The following is a 22800-nucleotide window of genomic DNA, read 5'->3' on the forward strand; positions in this document are numbered from 1 at the left end:
ACACATTTTCAGCTTTTCTTTATTATCTACTATTAACTCCACATTCTCAATCAAGGGGATCAACTTTAACTTTATGCAGTTTTCTTTCCACTAACTATAGAAGCTAACCCTTCACTACATTTCTAGCTAGCCTTCTCTCATGCTCTGATTGTTCAGATTCACCTTTGAGCCATTCTCTTGTTCTTTCTGCTCTGCCCAGTCACCTGACATTAGCACAATTATATACTTTCTCTTTAAATTTGACATTTACTTTAAAATGTTTTAGTTAACCACAGATGGTGGGACTTCCTCTTTGAATTTTTCTTTATAATAGAAAGCAAATGGCCAACTATTTTTTATTTACATGAGACTTGCTGGTAGGCCAGCATTGATTATCCATCTTTGTTAACCCTTGAGAAGCTGGTGATGGCCTGCTGCCTTCAGAATGCTGCAGCCCATTTTGTGTAGGCGCACACGCAATGCTAGTAGAGAGGGGTTACCAAGATTCTAACAAAGTAACATGAACGCGAATAGATTTCTAAATCATGACGCTGTGTGGCTTGGAGAGGAACTTGCAGGGATGGTATTCCCATGTTTGTACTGTCCATGTCCTTTTAGATGGTAGCACATGGCAAATTTGAAAGGTGCTGCCGAAGAAATCTTGGTGAATTACTGCAGGTCATTTTGTGGATAGTTCACACTGCTGCTACTGAGCCGCTAAGAGCGGAAGTTTGTGGATGTGGTGCCAAACAAGTAGGCAGGTGTCAAAGTTCTTGAATGTTGCTCGAGCTGCACTCATTCAAGCAAAGGGGAGTATTCCATCACATTCCTGACTTGTAGAAAGTGGGCAGCCGTTATGGGGTCTGGATGTGAGTTACTCACTATAGTATTCCAAGCCTCTGGCATTTATTGTAACCACGGTAATTAAATTCATTGCAATTCAGTTTCTGATCAGCGATAACCTCAGGATATTGATAGTGAGGCATGCAGTGATGGTAATGCTGTTGAGTGTCAAAGTGTGATAGATTTTTGCGAGAGGTGTGAATTTCCTGACATCTGTGTAACATGATCTATGCCACTTGATAGCCTATTTCTAATGCTAATGCCTTGTCTCCTATGTTACAGACGTATTGCATTGTTTACAATTTGGCATTCTTGGACTTACCCTGATCAGTACAAAGCAAAAAAAAAACTTGACAACATGTCTCTGTTTGCAACAATTTAATTGTTTCATGATAATGAGACTAGCATTTAGTTCCAGCTTCATTAGTGAACTTGTGGTCACAGAGCATAAGTCTATGGCTCTTTATTGTTAGCCGAGTACCATAACCACAATACCACAATTTCCTGTATAGGAGAAAGAACTTCTTGGCATCGGCCCTAGATTTACCTCTTACCCTGCTTCTTATTGCACTGCCAGCAGTTTTAAGTAGTGTTTCCATTGGATCATGATGGGTATATGGTACGAATGCCATTTGGCCTAGCCAGTCCATGCTGGTGTTTATGCTCCATCCCAGCATCCTCCCCTCCTTCGTCATCTAAATTACCATCTATTTCTTTGTCCTTCCGGTATTTATTTAGTGAACACATGTATACTGTCAGTTTCAACCACTCCCTTTGGTAATAAATACCACTCAGCACTTCTGTATTATAAGCCATTTTGTTTATCCTCACTCTCATTTGAGATAGATTAAAAGGTGGTAGCTCCAAAAAAGTTATGCTGGATATGTAAGCACTACTTATGCTGACTTGCAGGTATTGTTCCTTCCACAGTACATTATGAAGCTTCCTATTGCATTTGATGAAGTTGTGTCTTTTGTATGCATTTTACAATTGTTTGTTTTGGGATTTGGATTTTGAACTAGCGGCATGTGTGTTTGGTCTGTATCTGTGAAGGGGTTTAATGAATAACTTGTAAGTATTTCTGTCACCATGATGACTTTCTTTATAAAAATACAGTAGGAGAGAGAGAGACTTCCTGAAGAGGAATGGGATATGAGCAAGAGGTTTGCATATCATGGAAACATTAGTAAGGCAGGATGCTGCCTGGCTTGGAGGTTCTGAGCTATGAGGAAACATTTGATAGACAGGAGCTGTTTCCTAGGAGCAGCTAAAGTGGAGAGGGGACCTTATAGAGGGCCATAAGATTATGAGAGGCATGAATAGGTTGGATAGGAAGGTACTTTTTACATTAGTAGAGACATCAGTTAGCAGCAGACATAGACTTATGATATGAGATATAAGACTAAGAGGGAAGTTGAGAATTCTTTTCACCCAGTTATTGATGAGAATATGAAACTCTTTGTCTGAAAGGATAATTGAGTTAGAAGATCTTGAGCTTTTAAGCATTATTAGATAATCACTAGCCTTAGTTTCCAGAGCTATTGGCCAAGAGCAGGAAAATGGGATTAACATAGTTAATCTGTTTGTTGACCTGAGTGGACACAATTGGCTGGATGGCCTTCTATGCTGTAAATATTTATAAGTCACTACAAGATGGATTCACTGGCTGGATACAGATATCATGAAATGTGACAGTATTTTAAATTGAGTTAAATATGCTTCCTCAGTTTTTCTCCACCCTTCATGGTTAAAACCTTCTGCTGAATATTCTATCCAAACCATTGCCTGTCTCAGTTCTTCTCTGAGTTGCAGCCTCCAGTGTGTAAGTATGATTTAACTGTCTTTGCTGTTTGCAGGGTAAGTGATGAGAAAGATGCTCGAGGCTACCTTCAAGCACTGGCAACTAAGATGACTGAGGAATTGGAATCTTTGAGAAATTCCAGTTTAGGAGTACGAGCAACAGTAAGGATCATCCTTCTTTAATTCTGGGCTGTTAGAATCCGGTTATCCTTTTCTTTCCAGGTGCAAGCTCTTACACGTGTATGGACAATAAAATAACTGGTGCATCTAGGCTGTCCACACCACGACGGCCAATTCATCAGGACAAAGCCACTTGCTAAACTTTCCATCTCCTATTATGTACTTAGACTCCCTTACTTCTCATATATTGGCTGAATCCTAGCCACCTTAAGTTGATTCAGTATGAACTTGTCAGTAATGAAAAAAGTGCGCAAGTTTCAAAAGCCACCCTAAGTACCCTTGTTGTTACCATTGATCACATGTCCCACAGCTCTCAGTAAAAGGAATTAACCAAACCATAAAATTAGTAATTTCTTATAAAAATAAGTGCAAGACATTTGAATCATTTATGTTCCTATTCTGTCTTCAGACCAGCTTGTGTTGGAAGCTAAGCCACACTTGGAACTTGCAGTTATTGATGCCAAGTACTAACTGTGTGAAATAGATGCACCTTTCAAAGTTGTCTTCATCTTTTAAAGAACAAATCAACAGCATATACTGTTGTAAAATATAATCAAATGATTCCCTTTCTCTTTTTCCCGTCAGTAATTCTGCCTCTTGTCTCTCTCTCTCAGGATATGCCATGGAAGATGCGTCGGTCGCAGAAAGTAGACATGTCAGCTCGATTGGAACTACAATCAGCACTCGATGCAGAGATCCGAGCCAAACAGGCAATCCAGGACGAGCTTAATAAGGTCAAAGCAGCCAGCATATCTACAGAATGGTGAGCTCACTAAACTGTATCAACGTTTGTGCTGAGTAAGAACTGCCTGCTTTTCCCAGTTATGGTTCATCTTTCACCCAATACATATTTTATCTGTATTCAGAACTAGGCAATTTTCATAACAAGAGCCAATATCCTAATAGAAGAACTTTCTATTTGTATGTAAACTGTGTCTGAGACAGTATTTCCAGATTTAAGAATTGCAGTTTCATATACATTTGAGCACTCAAAGTAATGCTGATTCCCAGATGCTAGTGTACATGGTGGATGTTTTTGCAAATCAAATAATTATTAGAGCAGTAAACTACAAGGAATACAATGATGGCATATTTAAAAAGGAAGGATAGAATTAATTTGTAACTTTAAGAACATATTATTGAAACATGTAAAGTCCTGTAGGGATTTGACAGTATGGATGCTGAAAGGACTTCCCCTTGTGGAAAACTACAAGACTCTATTTAAAATAAGGGCTCTCCGACTTAAAACACAGATGAGAAGAATTTTTGTCAGAGGATAGTGAGACTATAGACCTCACATCCCCAGAGAATGATGGAAGCTGGATCATTGAATATTTTTAAGATGGTGTAGGATAGCTTCTTGACTAACGAGGGAATCAAATGGTATCAGAAAGTGGAGTTGAGACGTTATCAGATCAAATGGTAGAATAGGCTCAAAACACAGAATGGCCCCGCTCTAATTTGCATGTTCATATGAATGTATTTCTGACATGGCTTAGAAAGTGATCAGTCCCTTCAATTATGTAGTCCTTTTGAAGATCTTCATGTTGTGACCTCAAATGGACTCTGAATTCAGAAGGGCTCATGCCCAAAACATTGATTCTCCTGCTCCTCGGATGCTGCCTGACCTGCTGTGCTTTTCCAGCAACACACTCACGACTCTGGATTCAGATGTCCAGACTAATCGAAGCTGCTTTTATACCAATGGAATCATTTCAATGCGAATGGACTGCAGTGGTTCAGGGAGGCAGTTCATTACCATCTTGTAAAGGGCAACTAGGGACGACCAATAAATGTTGGTCAGACACTGATGCCCATGTCCCATGAATGAATCTTTTAAAATAGAAATATACCTCTTGAGGTTGACAGACACCCTGTGGAAACAAGCAAATTCTCTCATCTTGGGATTTTAATGTTTCCCTGTCAGCATCGCACCCTCATGATTCAGCTGTCTCAATAATTGAATTTTCTTATCCCATTTGTCAGTGCATATGTTAACACGTAAAATAGCCCTTCTCAGCTATCAGAAGCTACTAAATTAATTACTGATCTAAGACATTGCCATGGGATATCTATCGCCCAGAATACCACTAGTTACGTATTTTGGTCTTGTGAGTGATAGATACAATTAACTTTACTAAACAAGAACATGAAAGCTCATTTTTAAAAATATTTACAATCAGTTAAAGCATAATATAGAAATCTTCTGTAGAAAACAGATCAGATCTCAAATGGCTGTCAGTAGACCTTCGCTTGGAAAAAGCTGCAAAGAGCCTTGCGAGATAATGCTTAAAAACTTGTTAATATGAAGTAAAACAAGTAGACTGTGTTACTGTAGGAGGTCATCAAGCTAATAATGGGCACAATGTACTTCAGTTTAAAAGAATTGTAGAAAGAGACAAGAAAATAATGACAAGAAAATAATGAAAAGAGACAAGAAAGAGACAAGAAATTAAGTGAAAATGCTCAATGGGAGAAAATCTAATTTTCATAATTTTATGGAGGCATCTAGCACAAGTTGATTGGAAAATTTAATTCCGGAATAAATCAGTAACAGTGATAGAAAACCTTTGGGGATGGGAGAGGTTAGTGCTAACTAAACATCCTGCTTTGAAGGGGGAAAGCAAAATGTCCAAAGCTCAGGTACCCTGGATGACAAAGGGAAATAAATGTTAATATAAAACAGGAAAAAGCTCACAACAGATGTCAAAAACTACATTGAGGATGATTATGGAAAGAAGTGAAAAGTTTAATATGTTAGACAAGGAGAATTTTCGAGAAAAGATTCAGCAGCAGTGAATTGAATGGAAAACATTTTACACGTGTTTTACTGGCAGAAAGGTTGGACCAATTAAGGACCCAAAAGGAAATATCCATGTGGAAACAAATGTCAAAATTGTATGAGTAAATACTTAGTACCCAGCTTCACAAAGAATGTAGATGATCTGATGGTTATACTGAAAGACAAGATGGAAGTTAAACATGGGATTGTGACAGGTGAAGAAAATACTGGAAACCAAAATCAAAGTGAAAACAAACCTTCATTTGAAAAAACATGGGGTAGCCAAGGAGACCCAGTATAGTTTTGTGAAAGGTACATTTTGTCTGGCAAACCTGATTAAATGTTTTGATTAGCCTTCCTGGTTATTAAAGTAGTACAGCAGATATTATATGTGACTTTCTGTAAGAAAATCAACAAAATGTCATGGAGAAGGCTTATTGAGACAATGAAATTAAACAGAACCTAGTAGTATTGATTTTTAAAAATTAGGATAAGAAGCAAAGAGTAGTAGGTGGATGGATTTTGTTGAAACTCTGGCAGGTAACAATGTTCTTTGCCAAAGGTTAGTTTTGGGCACTTTACTCTTTTCAAAGTTTGTAACCTAGACCTAAACTGTAGTTTTGAAAGAGTATTTTAAAAACTAGGCAAAGCTGATGAAGCTAGTTATTGTCTGGTGAAACAGGTAGATAGGATGGTGTAGGATGGCAGATAGAGTTCAATGTTGAGATGTGTACAGTGATACATTTGGGTAGACTACAACGGAAATACACTGTAGTATGAATAACATAATTGTGAAACATGTGGCTCGGCAAAGAGGCCTTACTGCCCATATACACAATCCTTCAATCATCAGGAAACACTGGTGAGGTGGTTTATCAATTAGAAGAATAGAATATACAGCAAACGTTGTGTTAACTGGCACATTATCAACAGCATTCTTTAAACCGGCAAAATTATATACCACAATGTCTTGAGTACTTATGCTGTAAATAAAGTATATGGGTGATGTGTATACCCTCTGCATTATATTTCTCTTACAGTGTGTTTTTATGTTGATTTTAGGAGGTGTGTTCATGTTTTTACATAGATATTTGAGAGTTGTTGATCTCTCAAAGGTTCGCTTGTTCAGGGTTTGCTCAGGTGATGTGTACCTCTTTATAATCCAGAATATTTGATCATTCAGCACGCTCCTGGTCCCATTGATGCCAGTTAATAAAAGGTTTGCTGTAAAAGCAAAGGGATCATATTAAAACATTATAAATCATTGCTTATGTCTCAGCTGGGCTATTGTAAACTATTCCAGATGGTAAAGTGGTAAAGGTTTTAGAAAGACTACAGAGAAGTCTTATCAGATGTTACCACGGTTAAGCAACTCCTGTTATGTAAAAAGTTCAAAATATTATTGGAAGGGAAAGATTAAAAGGTAACATAATTGACAATTTCAAGGTGAAAGAGTAAATAGAGAAAATGGATTCCCTAAAGCAGGTGGGTTAACAACTAGATATCATGTACATTCGATAAAGATACTGGTGACTGATGAGAGTAGGGTTTTCCCCAAGTTTCTAAGACTATATCATGTATGTGAAAGGTATTGAGAGCTGATTTTATAATGTTATGGAGGGAGAAAAAGGTGAATTCAGTTATTTTATAGTTGTCCTCTTCTGATTAAAGCAGATAAATTTTAATTTCTTGTTATTTTTATCTTATGTTCCTGAAATAACACCACAGAGGCCGATATCCTGTCACCATGGAGCCTTTATTTATACATGAACAATCCTTGAGTATAGTACTGTCTCACACAGTCAGACACCAGGGTGTCAGTATGTCTGACACTCTCCTTTTTATCTATCAGCCAAGGCTCCCTGATTGGGCCAGATTAATAGCCCCAAACAGGGAACTCATATTCTCTATGGTCCAGCTGGCTGATCTCGTTCCAATCACTTTGAAGCAATCCACTATACATTCATCCCAGTCTACTGCTTGTGCAATCCAATTTTTAAACAACTCTCAACAAGCACTCTTCAAGGTTAAAGATAAAATGAACACAGGTTCTCAATCACAGGGAGACTTTTTTTTGCAATGCATTCACAAAGCATAGAAGGGGGAAAACAAAACAACAGTAAAGAAAAAGGTAGTCGGAATAATTCACATTAATTAGAGTCCAGCAAGTCAATAAAATAAAACAAAGTACTACGGATGCTAAAGATCCAAAACAAAAACAGAAATTGCTAAAGAAATTCAGCAGTTCTGGCAGCATCTATGTGGAGGAATGTTCCGAGTCCGGTAACTCTTCAATTCCAATAAGTCAATGTCCAGTGAAGATTCTTGCAGTTGGCTGTTCTGGTGGAATTGTTTGGTGCAGCTGGATGCACTGTAATATGATTCTTGCCCACTAAGAATGAGTTCACTTTTCAGATATATGTAGGATTCTTCTTGGAAATCAAGGTTTATAAGATGTCAAGAGTAGGGGCAGGTTTTAGTTGGGCCTGCAGCTGCTTATTGTCTGTTTTGTTACTAAAAGGCAGTCTGAAGTTTCAGTCATGTGAAGGAGTTCTTGGAAATTGTGAAATTACCCATTTTGGCAACAAGAATAAAAATGTTATTAATGAAATGAGTCTTTGTTGTATAGAACTTGAGTATCGCTGGAAAAGGCACATTTGTCAAAGCTTTTAGTCTTCTATTCAGTTGGTACCAATGACACAGTAGGGAATGGGATGAGGTTATGCAGCAAGGATATAGAAAATTAGGAGGAGGTTAAAAAGTAAGTCTTCAAAGGTAGTAACATCTGAATTACTCCCAGTGCCTTGTGCTAGTGAGAGAAGGATAGAGCAGATGAATGTGCAGCTGAGGAGCTGGTACAGAGGGTAAGGATGCACAGTTTTGAATCATTAGGATCTCTTCAAGGGTAGAAATGACGTATATGTGAGATACAGGTTCCACCTAAATTGGAAGGGGACCAATATCCTGACAGCTAGTGTCACTCGGGAGGCTTTAAACTAGTAAGGGCGGGAAACCAAAGGGATTACAAGAAAAAAGGCTGAGGTTGGTACAGTAGGTAAGGGAAGCAAGTCAAACAGTTATGGCAGACAAGAGCTTGGAGCAGAGAACAAGAATGAGCAGACTGATAAATTAAACTGCATTTACTTCAATGCAAGAGGCCTGGCAAGTAAGACAGATGAATTTAGAGCATGGTTGGGAACATCAGACTGGGAGATTATAGCTATTACAGGAATGTGGCTCAGAGAAGCTTAATATTCCAGGTTATAAATGCAATAGGAAGGATAGAAGGGGGGGGGGGGCAAGAAAGGAGAGGGAGTAGTGTTTTCTTTTGTTAGAGATAGTATTATGTAATGAGGGAAGATGTTTTGAAGAAAATATCCAGGAAGATTTTTGGGTGGAACTGAGAAATAAGAAAGGGATGATCACCTTTTTGGGGTTGTACTTAATGGGATTGGGACTTCCCTGTAAAATTGAGAAGCAAATAAGTAAGGAGTTCTCAGATATCTCAGTCCAAAGATGTGCAGATTAGGTGAATTGGCCATGCTAAATTGTCCATAGTGTTAGGTACAACAGTCAGGGGTAAATGTAGGGGAATATGTCTGGGTGGGTTGCTCTTCGGGCAATTGGTGTGGACTTGTTCGGCCGAAGGGCCTGTTTCCACACTGTAGGGAATCTAATCATATCTACAAGAATAATTGGGTTGTAATGGTAGGGGATTTTAATTTTTCAAACATAGACTGGGACTGTCATAGTGTTGGGGTCTTGGATAGGAAGGAATTTAAGTGTGGACGAGGAAATTTTCTTGTTCAATATGTGGGTGTATCTGCGAGAGAAGGAGCAAAACATGACCATCTCTTGGGAAATAGGGCAGGGCAAGTGACTGAGGTATCAGTGGGGGAGCACTTTGGGGCAAATGATCGTAACTCTACTAGTTTTAAAATAGTTACAGAAAAGGATAGAACTGATCAAAGGGTTAAAGTTCTAAATTGGAGTGAGGCCAATTTTGACTGAAGGAACTTTCAAAAGTTGACTGGGGGAAGAATTTTGCAGGTAAAGGAGACAGTTGGGAAGTGGGAGGCCTTCCAAATGAGATAATGAGAAGTCAGGGACAGCATGTTCCTTTTGGTGTGAAGGGCAAGGCTTGTAGGTGTAGGGAATGCTGGATGCCTAGAAAAATTGAAGCACTGGTCAAGAAAAAGAAGGCAGCATATACCATGTGAAGAAGCTGGGACAGAGTGAATCTCTCAGAGTTTAAGGGCAGTAGGATTAAACTTAAGAGGGAATTTAGGAGAACAAAAGGGGACATGAGATAGCTTTTGGCTAATAGGGTTAAGGAGAATTCAAAGAGATTCTATACATAGATTAAGGGCATAAGAGTAACTAAGGAGAGAACAGGGCTAGTTAAAGTGGTTATCTATATGAAGAACCACAGAAGACGCGTGAGATACTAAATTAACATTTTGCATTAGTATTTACTGTGGAAAAGGACATGGAAACTAGTACCCTGTTTTAACCTTCCTTGGCCCAAAATGATCACCTCGTACTTCTTCTACATTAAAATCCATTTGCCATCAGTTTGTCGATATGCGTACTGATTTAATGCTTTTGTAATTCCATCTAGACTATTTACTTAATCTATTATTCTTCTGTCATTGGTAAGTTTGGATATGGAGTTTCCAATCCATCATTACTGTTAATAAAAAGAGTAAGCAGTTAAGGCCCCAGAGCAGATTTGTGCATCAGCAGTCCAACCCTTCAAATTAGAGTGTCTGACCATTACTCCGACTGTCTGTCCCTCTTTAAAGTGAACTTCAGGGTCTAGAGCTGAGGCACTTTAAGACAAGATTGCCAATGGTGGAATGATTGAAATCAGAGATGCACAGGAGGCCAAAATTGGAACAGCACAGAAACCCTGGAAAATTGTCAAACTAGAAGAGTGTTTACATTCCAAGATATTTTCCACCCTGAAGGAAGCTGCCTTTTACAGCCTATAACCAGTGCTATTATAGTTCTTAAGTAGTGAGCAAAACGTAAATTTTGAACAAATTGAGCTAACCACTGAAAAATGTCACATTTTTCCCTATAAATAGGTACGGCTGAAATACACAACATAGATAAACCATTGTTGAAGTTAAATGAAAGTCAGTATCAATTGTTTTGAATCATTTTATATTGATTCCTAGTCACACTTTTAGATTTTCTGTTGCTGTTCAAAAAGGAAACCATTTTGTTCTTTTAAAAGCCCAGACCTTAAAAATCCTGAGATGCTTGTACGTTGTGCTACTAATTGCACCACCAACTTACTGCATGGTGTATATATGAAGTGTGCAGTGATGTAATCCAAGCACACATCATGGATGCTGATTTCCAGTGCCAAATTTCAGAGGTGAAGCTAATTTTTATAAGTTTACAGTAATACATTTATATAAAGCATTTCACAGCCGTCAAGATATACTAAAGGACATACGTTATGACCCAGGCCAGACCCCCTCAAAACATTTCAAGAAAGTGGCACAGACCCTCACTTTGCTGAGCTGTTTTAAGTAAGTGTCATGTGGATGTTCCAGGAGTGATGCAGCTGGTCAAACCACTTAGTTTTAAACAAAACAGAATTGATTTACAAGATTACCAAATGTAACACGAACAAAAGAGAACGGAATACCAAATAACTTAACCTATCTGAGACCCAACTGATCATCCCAACTTAATGATGCTGTTCCAAATACTTGTAACACTCCCCATAGACATCGCTTGGCCGGAAAGGTAAAATCAAACACAGAGTTTTACAGGAGAGGAGTCAGAGAGAGATCAGCATGGACCTGCTTGTCTGGGTTCAGCAGCATTTGCAACATTACTGTGCTAAAATAAAAACAGATCAAACCAAACTAGATGAAGGGCTTTTGCCTGAAACGTCGATTTTCCTGCTGCTCGGATGCTGCCTGACCTGCTGTGCTTTTCCAGCACCACTATAATCCAAACCAAACTAGAGAAAAGCTGAGCTGGGAGAACTGGCCATTCTCCTTTCACTGTACAGGCGTTTTTTTGTAAATTTGAAAGCCTTCTGCCTTAGCCAGTAGCTGCTAGCTATTATCAACTTGACCCTAAAATCTTTCAACTTAGACGTTTCAGCGTCTGTGCCTTTTACAACCTCTCTGAGAAAAAAAATCAAGGACAACAAAACCTTGTTAAAGGAGCAGCCTCATCACACATAGCAGCTGTGAAGGATAGAGAGTACAGTCATTATTGTAATCTAGGAATGTGAGGTCACCTTCAGTCAGTGTGATCATTGAAAACATTGACTAAACCACGTGGTATTTGATGGAAGAAATTAATTAAAGATGGCAATAAATGCCAAAAAATATAATGGACCATTTAAGGATGGTCTTTCATCATCTTGATGTTTTATGATGTTCAAAGTTAAAAATTTGGCATTTCCATTTTCTCCTTTGGCCATATTCTGTAGTTCTGTGGTTTTCCTGGCATATGTTTACAAGTGTCGGATGCTGAGATTTTTTTGTCTGAAATATCTAATATCTGTTGCCAGTTTGGAGACAGTGTGGACCACATAGTAAGTCCACCAACATCCCATATCACTGATGGATTCTAGCCAGTGTGTCCGTCACAGCCCTACCACTCTAGGATGGTGCATAGATACTCTTCGACCGATAACAATACTTTGTTTTGGAAATCAGGTGAAATTATGTAATTTAGAAATAGCAGTTATAACATTACTGAGCTGCAGTATTTATTTAACACCTAGCTGTCCTGCCCAGACACACCCCTCTCTCAAATGCAATGGTAAACCCAGTTTTTAAATGCAAAATATGGTAAATGGAAAGCTAGTGAAAAACATACTTTTAAGCCACGTATTGGAAAAGCAAATTAATGCAGTTTACCAAATGGGGAAAAATGAGACAAGGGACTCTATTGAATTTGATGTAAAGTTGGATACTGGAGGTGCAAGTCTTCTAGGGTTGAATGACCTTTCCCTGTTCCTGACTGTTTCAAAATCCTGGAGTTCCCTCGCTAACAGCAGTGTGGGAGGAGAGTCGATGTTTCGGGCATAGGCCCTTCATCAGGAATGTCGACTCTCCTGCTTCTTGGGTGCTGCCTGACCTGCTGTGCTTTTCCAGCGCCACACCTTTCAACTGACCCTCCAGCATCTGCGGTCCTCACTTTCTTCTAACAGCAGTATGGGTCTACTTGCACCAAATGGACTGCAGTGCTTCAAGCAGGAAACTCATCACCAATACCACCTCAAGCAACTAGGAATAGGCAATAAATGGTGACCCAGGCAGCAAATCCACATCCCCTAAATGAATTGGAACAAATGAATACCGTACCAAAGTGTGGGTGTTGTTTGGCTGAGCACTCCATTTACATGGGCCCTCTCCTGAAAATGTGTTTGCTTTTGTTCCAGCAAATTGCAAGATGGTGAGAAAAGAAACCAGGAACTGCTGACTGAGATTGAAAAACTCAAGAAGGACATGGAGGAAATGAAAACAGAAAAGGGTAGGGCAATGCAGCACAATTGGCAACAGATCTTACCTACACTTCACTATGATTTTATCATTCTTCTTGAAAATACTGACAACCTGAAATTATTTTACATTTATGGAAGTAAATAAAGTAAACATGGTAGTATGGTTTTTGGGATAATTTATAATTCATGATAAAATTTGATAATAATTGAGACTGTCATGTTGAACTAATGCTTGTTAATAGTTAAGGCCACATGTTGATCTGCTAACTGGAACTGGTGATGGTTGAGGAACACGTTGCCTTGATTAACTGGATTTGGTATTAAAGTTAAAAATCACACAACACCAGGTTATAGTCCAACAGCTTTAATTGGAAGCACACTAGCTTTCGGAGTTACGCTCCTTCATCAGGTGATTGTCATCAGGAGCGTCACTCCAAAAGCTAGTGTGCTTCCAATTAAAGCTGTTGGACTATAACCTGGTGTTGTGTGATTTTTAACTTTGTACACCCCAGTCCAACACCGGCATCTCCAAATCAGGATTTGGTATTGGTTGAGGGCAGTGTGAAGAATTAGATAATTGGAATTGATGACAGTTAAAATAACTATTCATTTCAAAAGAAATGCAAATAATTTGAGTCCTAGGTTCAGTTTCTATTTTGATGATGGATGTAAATAGAAGAATTATTCTCATTTGTTGTCTGCCTTAATACTTGGCAATAGTATCAGTGTGATCCTAATGAAGTTTGAATGTACCCTGTCAAATTAGCAGCTCTTTGTCATTCCTGCTGTGCAGTAAGCACTAAGTGTGGTCTTAGGATGAGGAACGGAATTCTTGATCTCGTTCTAAATGTCGAATTTTGTTACTTAGTTCTAAGTAGTCTTCATCATTGTTTTTTTTTCCTGTGCCTGGGGCTTCACTGGGTGGTCCAGTTTAGTTTCTGGACAGTGGTAACCCCCAGGACATTGATGCTTAGGGATTCAGTGATGGTAACAGCATTGAATGCCAAGAGAAAATGGTTATTGGAGATGGTCATCGCCTGGCTCTTGTGTGGCTCGAATGTTATTTACCACTTGTCAGCTTAAACCTGGGTTTTGTTTGGGTCTTGCTGCAGTTGGGCATGGACTACTTCAGCATCTGAGGAGTCATGAATGCTGCTGAACACTGTGTCATCAACAATGAGCATCCCCACATCTGACATAATGATGGAGGGTAGGTCATTAATGAAGCAGTTGGAGATAGTTGGTCCTAGGACACAGCCCTGAGAAACTGAGGAACTTGACTGACCTACAACAACCACAACCAAAAAAACTATCTAATGTGCTGTTGAATACCTCAAATGAACCTGCCTTCACCAAAGTCTGAGTTGCAGACTTTACATTGATCAGGGAGGAAGAAAGCTATCTTTCAGTCACACTTTTTTAAATGAGCTAGTTCAAACTTGGTCTGTGATCGAGGACAGAACAGTGTGTAGTTGAGTTAGTTATGGGGGACCCAAGGGTATCCCTCAAGGGGCCTAAGTCTCTGCGTTTATATGACAATAGCAAAGTTCTCGTGTGAATGGGAGTGGGGACTGTAGGAGGATGAGCAAACAGACTACAGCACTGTGCTACAGGAAGACATTCACAAGTGGGGAGTAAACAGGAATGTATTAGTAGGGGTCAGTATAGTGTGAAGTATAGAGACCATTCTCTGCAGCTTTGGGTGTATGTCCTGAAGGCTATGTTATGTGCCTGGTTCCAGGATTAGAGGACAGCTCTTTGAGACTGGGAAAATACCTTGCAATAGGAAGGGGAAGGGAGGGGTCCAGTTGTTGTTGTCCCCATTCAAAGGACTGGAAAAGATAGATTTTGAACAGTTCAGAAGCAAGACCACCAAGGTAATAATTTCTGGATTACTACCTGAGTCATGGGTAGTTTTGCATAGGATAAATAAAATGAAGGAGTTAAATGCTTAGCTTAAAGATTGATGTGGGAGGAATGTGTTAAGTTCATGGATTCTGGATTAGTGGTGCTGGAAAAGCACAGCAGTTCAGGCAGCATCCGAGGAGCAGGAAAATCGACGTTTTGGGCAAAAGCTGATGAAGGGCTTTTACTGCTCGTCGGATGCTGCCTGAACTGCTGTGCTTTTCCAGCATCACTAATCCAGAATCTGGTTTCCAGCATCTGCAGTCATTGTTTTTACCTACGGTTCATGGAGAACTAGCACCAGTTCTGGCATGGCAGGAGCTATTCTGGTCAAATGACCATGCAGGGACCAGTGTGCTGGCCAGTTAACTAACTAGGGCTGTAGAGAGAGCTTTAAACTAATTGGGGGTACGGATCAGAGAAATGTGACTTAGCACATTGAAAGAATATGGCCGTATGACAGTGCTGCTCTTTTGACAATCACAAAGCGAAAAGGGATTGATCCCAGGAAAGAGGTGAACAGTGCAGAAGTTTGCCACCTGCTCCACCCTGAACGAACACTGTGCAGGTAATTCTTCTATAACACAATGCTGCAATCTTGTGCAACTCTGCATAACAGAAAAATCACACTTTAGGAACAATGCTGAAAGTCTTGGTGATGTAATTGTGTTACAGCCAACACATGATTTGAAAGTTCGCATTTTAGAAACAGTGTCCCCAATTCGTCAATCACGTTACAGCAAGTTCGTGTTACTGAGGCGTGTGTTATAGCTGATTAACTTGTAAATAACAAGTGGCTGACTTGGAGAGAACGCTTTTGACTCAGAGTTATAGTATCAGGAAAAAAACAGGCAGCCTCAGGCACATCTAGTTTTCAATGGGAAGAAGCACAGTAGAGCTAATATTTATGTGGTACATTGTGCTACACAGGTGCTTTCCATTTTTTAAAAAACGTAAGAAATTTTGACACAGGACCGTATGAAGACAATATAGAGCTAGAACTCCTACACAGAGAGAACCCACTACTTTGTTCAAGCTAACACAATTGAAGGTATTGTCCCTGCATTCTCGAGTATTATGGGGCAGAGATACACTCTTAACCTGAGGAGTCTGGTACAGCCAGAGAAGCTGGGTTCCAAAACTTCTGAAGAAATAGTAGGAATCCTACAGAATCATTTTTTTAAAATCAAAGTTATTCATGATTGCTGAAACTCTAGCCTTCAAATTGTCTTTGACCTTAACAGTTCGCCAACTGGCGCAACAGGATCCAGAGCAGATGCCATTGCCCTGGCCCTACACTCATCCCTGGAACATCTGGATATCAAGGATACCTACATCAGGCTCCTACTTATTGACCATAGTTCCGCCTTCAACACCATAATTCCAAATAAACTAATCTCTAAACTCCGAGACCTAGGTCTTGGTTCCCCTCCTGTAACGGATCCTCGACTTCCTGACCATTCACTGCAGTCAGTAAGAATAGACAACAACACCTCCTCCAGCATGATCCTCAACACCAGTGCCCCCAAAGGCTGCATACTCACCCTCTGCTATACCTCCTCATTCGCTCATGACTGTGTGGCCACATTCCGCCCCAGCTCCATTTACATGTTTGCTGACGACATCACCATCCATTGGATATCAAACAATGACGACAGAATGCAGGAAAGAGTCTGAGTGCTTAACAGCATGATGCAAAGACAACAATCTCTCCATCAACATCAGCAAACCAAAGGAGCTGGTCATTGACTTCAGGAAGCGGAGTGGAGGGCATGCCCCCGGCTATATCAATGGTACTGAGATGGAGATGGTCAAGAGCGTCAAGTTCCTGGGAATGATGGTCACCAACATTGTCCTGGTCCATCCACACCAATGTCAAGAAAGCACAACAATATGTGTACTTCCTCAGAAGGCTCAGGCAGTTTGCCATGTCCATGAGGACTTTTATCAATTTTTTTATAGATGCACCATAGAAAGCATCCTATCTGGATGCATCACAGCTTGCATGGCAATGGCTCTTCCCAAGACCACAAGAAATTACAGAAAGTTGTGAACACATCCCAGTCCATCACGTGAACCATCCTCCCATCCATTGACACCATCTATACTTCCCACTGCCTCAGGAAAGCAACTAACATAATCAAAGACCCTTCCCACTCTGGATATATTTTCTTCCTGATGAAGGGCTTTTGCCCGAAACGTCGATTTCGCTGCTCGTTGGATGCTGCCTGAACTGCTGTGCTCTTCCAGCACCACTAATCCAGTATTTGCTTTCCAGCATCTGCAGTCATTGTTTTTACCTCATATTCTCTTACATCCTCTTCCATCAGGCAGAAGATATAAAAGTTTGAATACATGTATGAATAATTTCTCCGCTGTTATCAGATTTTTGAATGGATCTCTGAAATGCTAATTCTAACCTCTCTCTCTCTACCTTCTCCATGGCTGTATCAGTGTATTCTGCACTCTGTTCTGCTACCCTGATGTACTTTGTATGGTAAGATCTGCCTGTATAACACGCAAAATAACACTTTTCATTGTATCTCAGTACATGTGACAACAATAAGTCAATCAATCAAAGAAAGATTCAAATTCCACAAACGCAACCAGCAAGCATCATGGTGAATCTGTCTCCTAGTTCATAGTAACTTTACAGACACTAGCAGAAAGCTACGAATTTGTTAACAGTGTAAACTATGCTATCAGAGGCAGGCTGGTGGGGTGGTTTAAGAAGTGAAGAAATCCAGAAGAGGTTACTTCAGAGAAAAAGGGACCAAGACTTAAAGAAAGCACTTGAAATATCAGTCTCCATGGACCTAGCAACCAAGGAAGCTCCAACAGCTCAGCTGGAGGATGAGGGCACACAAAATGCTGGCTGAGAGACTTCATAAAATGATGATTGACATACAAGCACCAATGCAGACTCAAAACTACCAACAGTATGGGAAATCAAGTCATACAGCAGGAAATTGCTGGTGTAAAGAAGCTGTATGCACAAACTGCGGCAAAAAATGACACCTTGCCATAGGCATGTTTGAGGAAGGAAACAGACAAGAGACAGGAAAAAGCACAGAAACCAGAGTTGGAAGAAAATATACACAGTACTAAAAGAGCATGGGAAAAACATAGACTTATAGTCTGAAGTGGAGCTGTTATTAAACATAGTGGCCATTGCTGGTGACACTAACCAATACTGGGTACTGAATGGAAAATCTATAAGCATGGAGGTGAATGTTGGAGCGGTGGGTTCATTGATACCTAAAAGTATGTATCAGAAGCAATGGAGTCACACTGTGCTGCAACCCTCAAAAATTGTACTAAGAATGGACACCTGCAATGTGGTGCCTTTAAGGTGTTGTATCAATGAATGTTGAGTCATACAGTCAGTCTGATAATTTGGCCTTGTACTTTTCCAAAGGAAATTTTCCAGCTTTGTTGAGAAGAACATGGTTGGAGAAAATTGAACTCAACTGGACTAAAGTTGAATTGCTTGTGAGGTTCTGAAATTGATCTAAAACAAAATCTAAAGAACATACCATTGTTTTAAATGGAAATCTGGGAAGCATGAAGAAGATGTCTGTCAAATTGATATTCAAGGATGAGAATGAAGTAAAATGTTGCAAGGTTAGATTGGTCAAGGCAGACATTGGGTGGCATGGTGGCAAAGTAGTTAGCACTCCTGCCTCACAGCACCAGGGACCTGCGTTTGATTCCAGCCTCAGGTGAGCGTGTGGAGTTTGTACATTCTCCCCGTGTCTGAATGGGTTTCCGTTGCATGCTTTGGTTTCCTCCCATTGTCCAAACAATATGCAGATTAGGTGGATTGGCTGTGCTAAGTTGTCCGTAGTATCCAGGGATTCTAAGAAATCAAATCAACTATGAATTGAACCAGGATGACACTTTAATAAACCTTACAATTAATCTGGTTGAGAAGATTGACAGTGACTACTACACCTGCAACATTGCAGCTTTGACTACAATCTTGAACTAAAAGCTTAAGGATGGTAAAGCTCAAAAGAATGGTACTGCCACCCTGCATTGTGAAATTAGCAGGCCAGCCACAGCAACACAACAGACAAAAGGATCCATCATTGAGCTCATTATTCATAACTTAAACCAGACGACAGTGGAAAATACACTTCTAACATTGGAGACCAACAAACCGGTGCTCCTTTGAAAGCCCTTTCTGGTACATTTTAAACAAGTCCTTTGGAACAAGAAGGCTAGTGAAAACTGTGAGCTTAGTAAGCGTAATGCTTCCACAGAATGGAAAAAGGGGATGGAATGCTACATCCCACTGACAAGATTGAAGTTAACCAAGTTGGTTCAATCTCTGAATTGTCAATCTGCAAGCTGAAATGAGAAGATGCAGGTGTATCTACTTGTGATTCAGGCGATCAACAGACCACAGATCCCTTAAAGTGAAAGAAGTGCCAGTGCTCTTCATGAAATCTTTGACTAACATAGTTGAGTTGACATCGAGAAGAATGATCAACCTGGAGTATCAAATATTGGAGCACAATGTAAGTACTGTCTGGAAAAAGGAAGATCTGGTCCTTTGTTCTAATTACACATTTGAGCTATGGCATGCTTAAAAAGTACTTTGTCTTATAGGACATGACCTGAATAAAAGTGATGCTGGGTTGTCAGAGCAATTGCTAAGGTTGCAATCCAAGATCTGAACATCGGAATCACAAAACAGCTAAAGAATTTAGAGGTTAAATCAGGTGAACGTGGAGTTTTTGAATGAGTACTTTCTCATGAAAGTACTGATGACTATCTGTGGATTGTAAATGGCCACTAATGGAAAGCAGTGAATGAGTTGGGGTATTTAATATTAGCCAAAAATACACCCTGAACATTAAGGAGGGAACTCTTTCAGATGCAGGAGAAGAATTTTTCCATTTGTGAAAACATCAATGACGGTCAAACCAAATCAAATAGAAATCACAGAACAACTTAAGATTTCAATGGTGACAGGTGAGGAGATTAAAGTGAGTTGTGAAACCTCTGTGATCCTCGGTAGTGAAATGGTTTAAGGATGACAAAAGACTTAGAAAGAGGCAGATACATGAAATATCTCCGCAAGAAGCTGTAAATTGATAATACACCAAATCACTACAAAGAACACTGGAGAATATTCATGTGAAGCAGAGATTTCTAAATCCTCATTTTAAATGAGGTGTCAATCCATTTAACCAAGAATTATGCAACGTAGAAACTAGAGAGAGGGCCCACTGTTTTTGGATCTGAGTGGAACAGCCAGAACTGAAGTTTGTCCAGAGCAAAGGCAATGACCAGAAAAGCCAACAAAAACAATAGACGGACACTTGAGGTATGCAGACGTCTAAGCAGGAATCAATGTCTTCCAGGGTATCATGCCTACTGACTTGTATGTATTGTTGTAAATATTGTAAATGTTTTCATTGTAGGAACCTCTGAGGTAAAGGGGGAGCAATGTTGTGTATTTGTTTAAGTATGTTGGACTATCACTTTAAGAACCTGAGTTCATGAAGTGATGATGGAGTCATCGGTCATTTTGGGGAAACAACTCAGTCAAGCCTGCTGCCTTGTAGAGTGACAAGTCCTGAGTAAAAGCTCTTGTTGTTTTAAACGCTGTGGCTTCTAGTCCTTCTTGAAATGTAACATGCCTCCTATATTTTATATTATTTTCAGAGTTATTCCAACCAAAGTCACCTCACACTTTTCTGCAATGAACCTCATCTACCACTTAGCCATCCACTTTACAATCTTGTCAGAATCCTTTGGAGTTCCACTGTTGGCTCAGTGGGCTGAATGGCCTACTTCTGCTTCTGTGTCTTGGTCACACAGCTCAGTCCAGAGCTTTGTATCTGGTTTTGTAACTTGTACAATGAAGAAACCACAATTATGTTTGCTAAATTTGCTGTTGACCCAAAGGTAGGTGGGAGGGTAAGTTGTGAAGAGGACATAGGAATATAGAAACAAAAACAGAAGTTGTTGGAAAAGCTCAGCGAGTCTGGCGGCATCTGTGAAGAGAAATCAGAGTTAACGTTTTGGAACTGGTGACCCTTCCTGATGGTAGCTTGGAAAATATCAGTTTATATGCAGAAGATAGGGTGGGGGAAGGGGTAAGGAGTAAATGATAGGTGGGGATAGAGCCCAAAGAGAGAGAAGGGGTTGGAAAGTCAAAGGAGTGGGATAACAATATGGCTGGGAGGTTGAATAGCTATTAACAGAGACTGTTAATGAATAAGTAATGTGTAATGGCAGACTATGTGATAACAAGGTCTGGTGTGTAGGGTATGGGGCTTGGACATAGGAGAGTTCAAGTCCTAAAATTATTGAATGTGATATTGAGTCTGGAGGGCTGCAGGGCTCCCAGATGGAAAATGAAGTGTTACTCTTCCAACTTGTACTGAGCTTTGCTGCAGCTAGCCTGAGACAGGTGTTGGCCAGGGAACAGGGTGGGGTGTTGAAGTGGCAGGCAACTGGAAGCTCAGGGTCTTTCTTGCAACGAGAACACAGGTGTTCTGCAAAGTGGTCACCCAGTCTACGCTTCATTTCGCCAATGGAGAGGACACCACATTGTGTCCTCAGACAGGCAGTGAATGCAGTAGACTAAATGTCAGAAGGGCACGTAATGTACTGCTTCACCTAGAAGGTGTGTTTGGGCCCCTTGGATACTGAGGAAGGAGGAGGTAAATGGGCAAGTGTTACACCTTCGACGGTTGCAGAGGAAAGTGCCCTGGACTGTGGGGGGAGAGTGTTGGGAGTGAATGAAGAGTGGACCAGGAAGAGGGGAATATGTGTCTAGTGGTGTCGTCTTGGTGGAGGTGGTGGAATTGGCAGCAGATGACCTGTACGTGAATGCTGGTGGGATGGTAAGTAAGGACAAGGGGAACCCTATTGCTGTTGCGAGAAAGAGGAGAGGGGTGAGGGCAGAAGTGTGGGGGATGGTTTGAACCTGGTTGTGCGCCCTGTCAACAATGGTGCTGGGGAATCCTCAGTTGAGGAAGAAGGACATTTTGTAGACTCCCTTGACAAATTTGGCCTGATCGGAACATATGAGACAGAGGAACTGAGAGAATGGAATGGAGTCTTTACAGGAAGCAGGGTATGAGGATGTTTAGTCCAGGAGGTGTGTTTGTTGTTGGGTTTGTAGTGGCTATTAGTGGCCAGTCTATCCCCAGAAATTGAAACAGAGATGTCAAGGAAGGGAAGGAAGGAGTCAGAGATAGACCAGGTGAAAGGGTGGGGTGAAAATTGGAAGCAAACTCAACTAGCTTTTCCAGTTCTGGACAAGAGAGGGAAGCAGTACCAACGATATCATCAATACAATGGAGAAAAAGTTGTGGGTGGGGCTGGAATAGGACTGGAATAAGGAATGCTCCATGTACCCCACTAAGAGACAGGTGTAACTGGGGTCCATGTGGGGACCCATGGCCACCCGTCTGATTTGAAGAAAATGAGTAGAGTGAAAAAAGAAGTTGTTCAAGATGAGAATGAGCTCGGCCAAGTGGAGGCAGATGATGGTGGGTGGGGATGGTTTGGGCCTTCGCTGCAGGAATAAGTGGAGAGTCCTGGGGCCAACCTTGTGGAGGGTGGACGTGGAAAGGGATTGCATGTCTATGGTAAAGAGGAGATGGCTGGAGCCTGCAAACTGAAAATCCTGAAACTGGCATAAAGCTCCAGAGGAATTGCAGGTCATACATGGGCTGGGACTGGACCAGGGGAGAAAAGACTGAGTCAGGATAGGAAGAAATGGGTTCCATGGGGCTGGAGCAGGCTGAAACAATGGGTCTGCCAGGACAGTCCTGTTTGTGGATTTTTGGAAGGAGGTGAGTTG

General features: G+C 40.5%; 1 protein-coding gene across 1 annotated transcript in view; it reads left to right on the plus strand.

Moving 5' to 3' along the window:
* The window catches only part of LOC140456550 (serine/threonine-protein kinase MRCK alpha-like), a 567354-nt gene that overhangs the window by 455708 nt on the left and 88846 nt on the right, over positions 1 to 22800 (plus strand). The window contains 3 exon segments of the mRNA XM_072550745.1: positions 2679 to 2784; positions 3417 to 3565; positions 13005 to 13096. Coding sequence (XP_072406846.1) covers positions 2679 to 2784; positions 3417 to 3565; positions 13005 to 13096 — 347 coding nt within the window.

This window comes from Chiloscyllium punctatum, chromosome 3, assembly GCF_047496795.1.
Source record: "Chiloscyllium punctatum isolate Juve2018m chromosome 3, sChiPun1.3, whole genome shotgun sequence".
Classification (NCBI taxonomy): domain Eukaryota; kingdom Metazoa; phylum Chordata; class Chondrichthyes; order Orectolobiformes; family Hemiscylliidae; genus Chiloscyllium; species Chiloscyllium punctatum.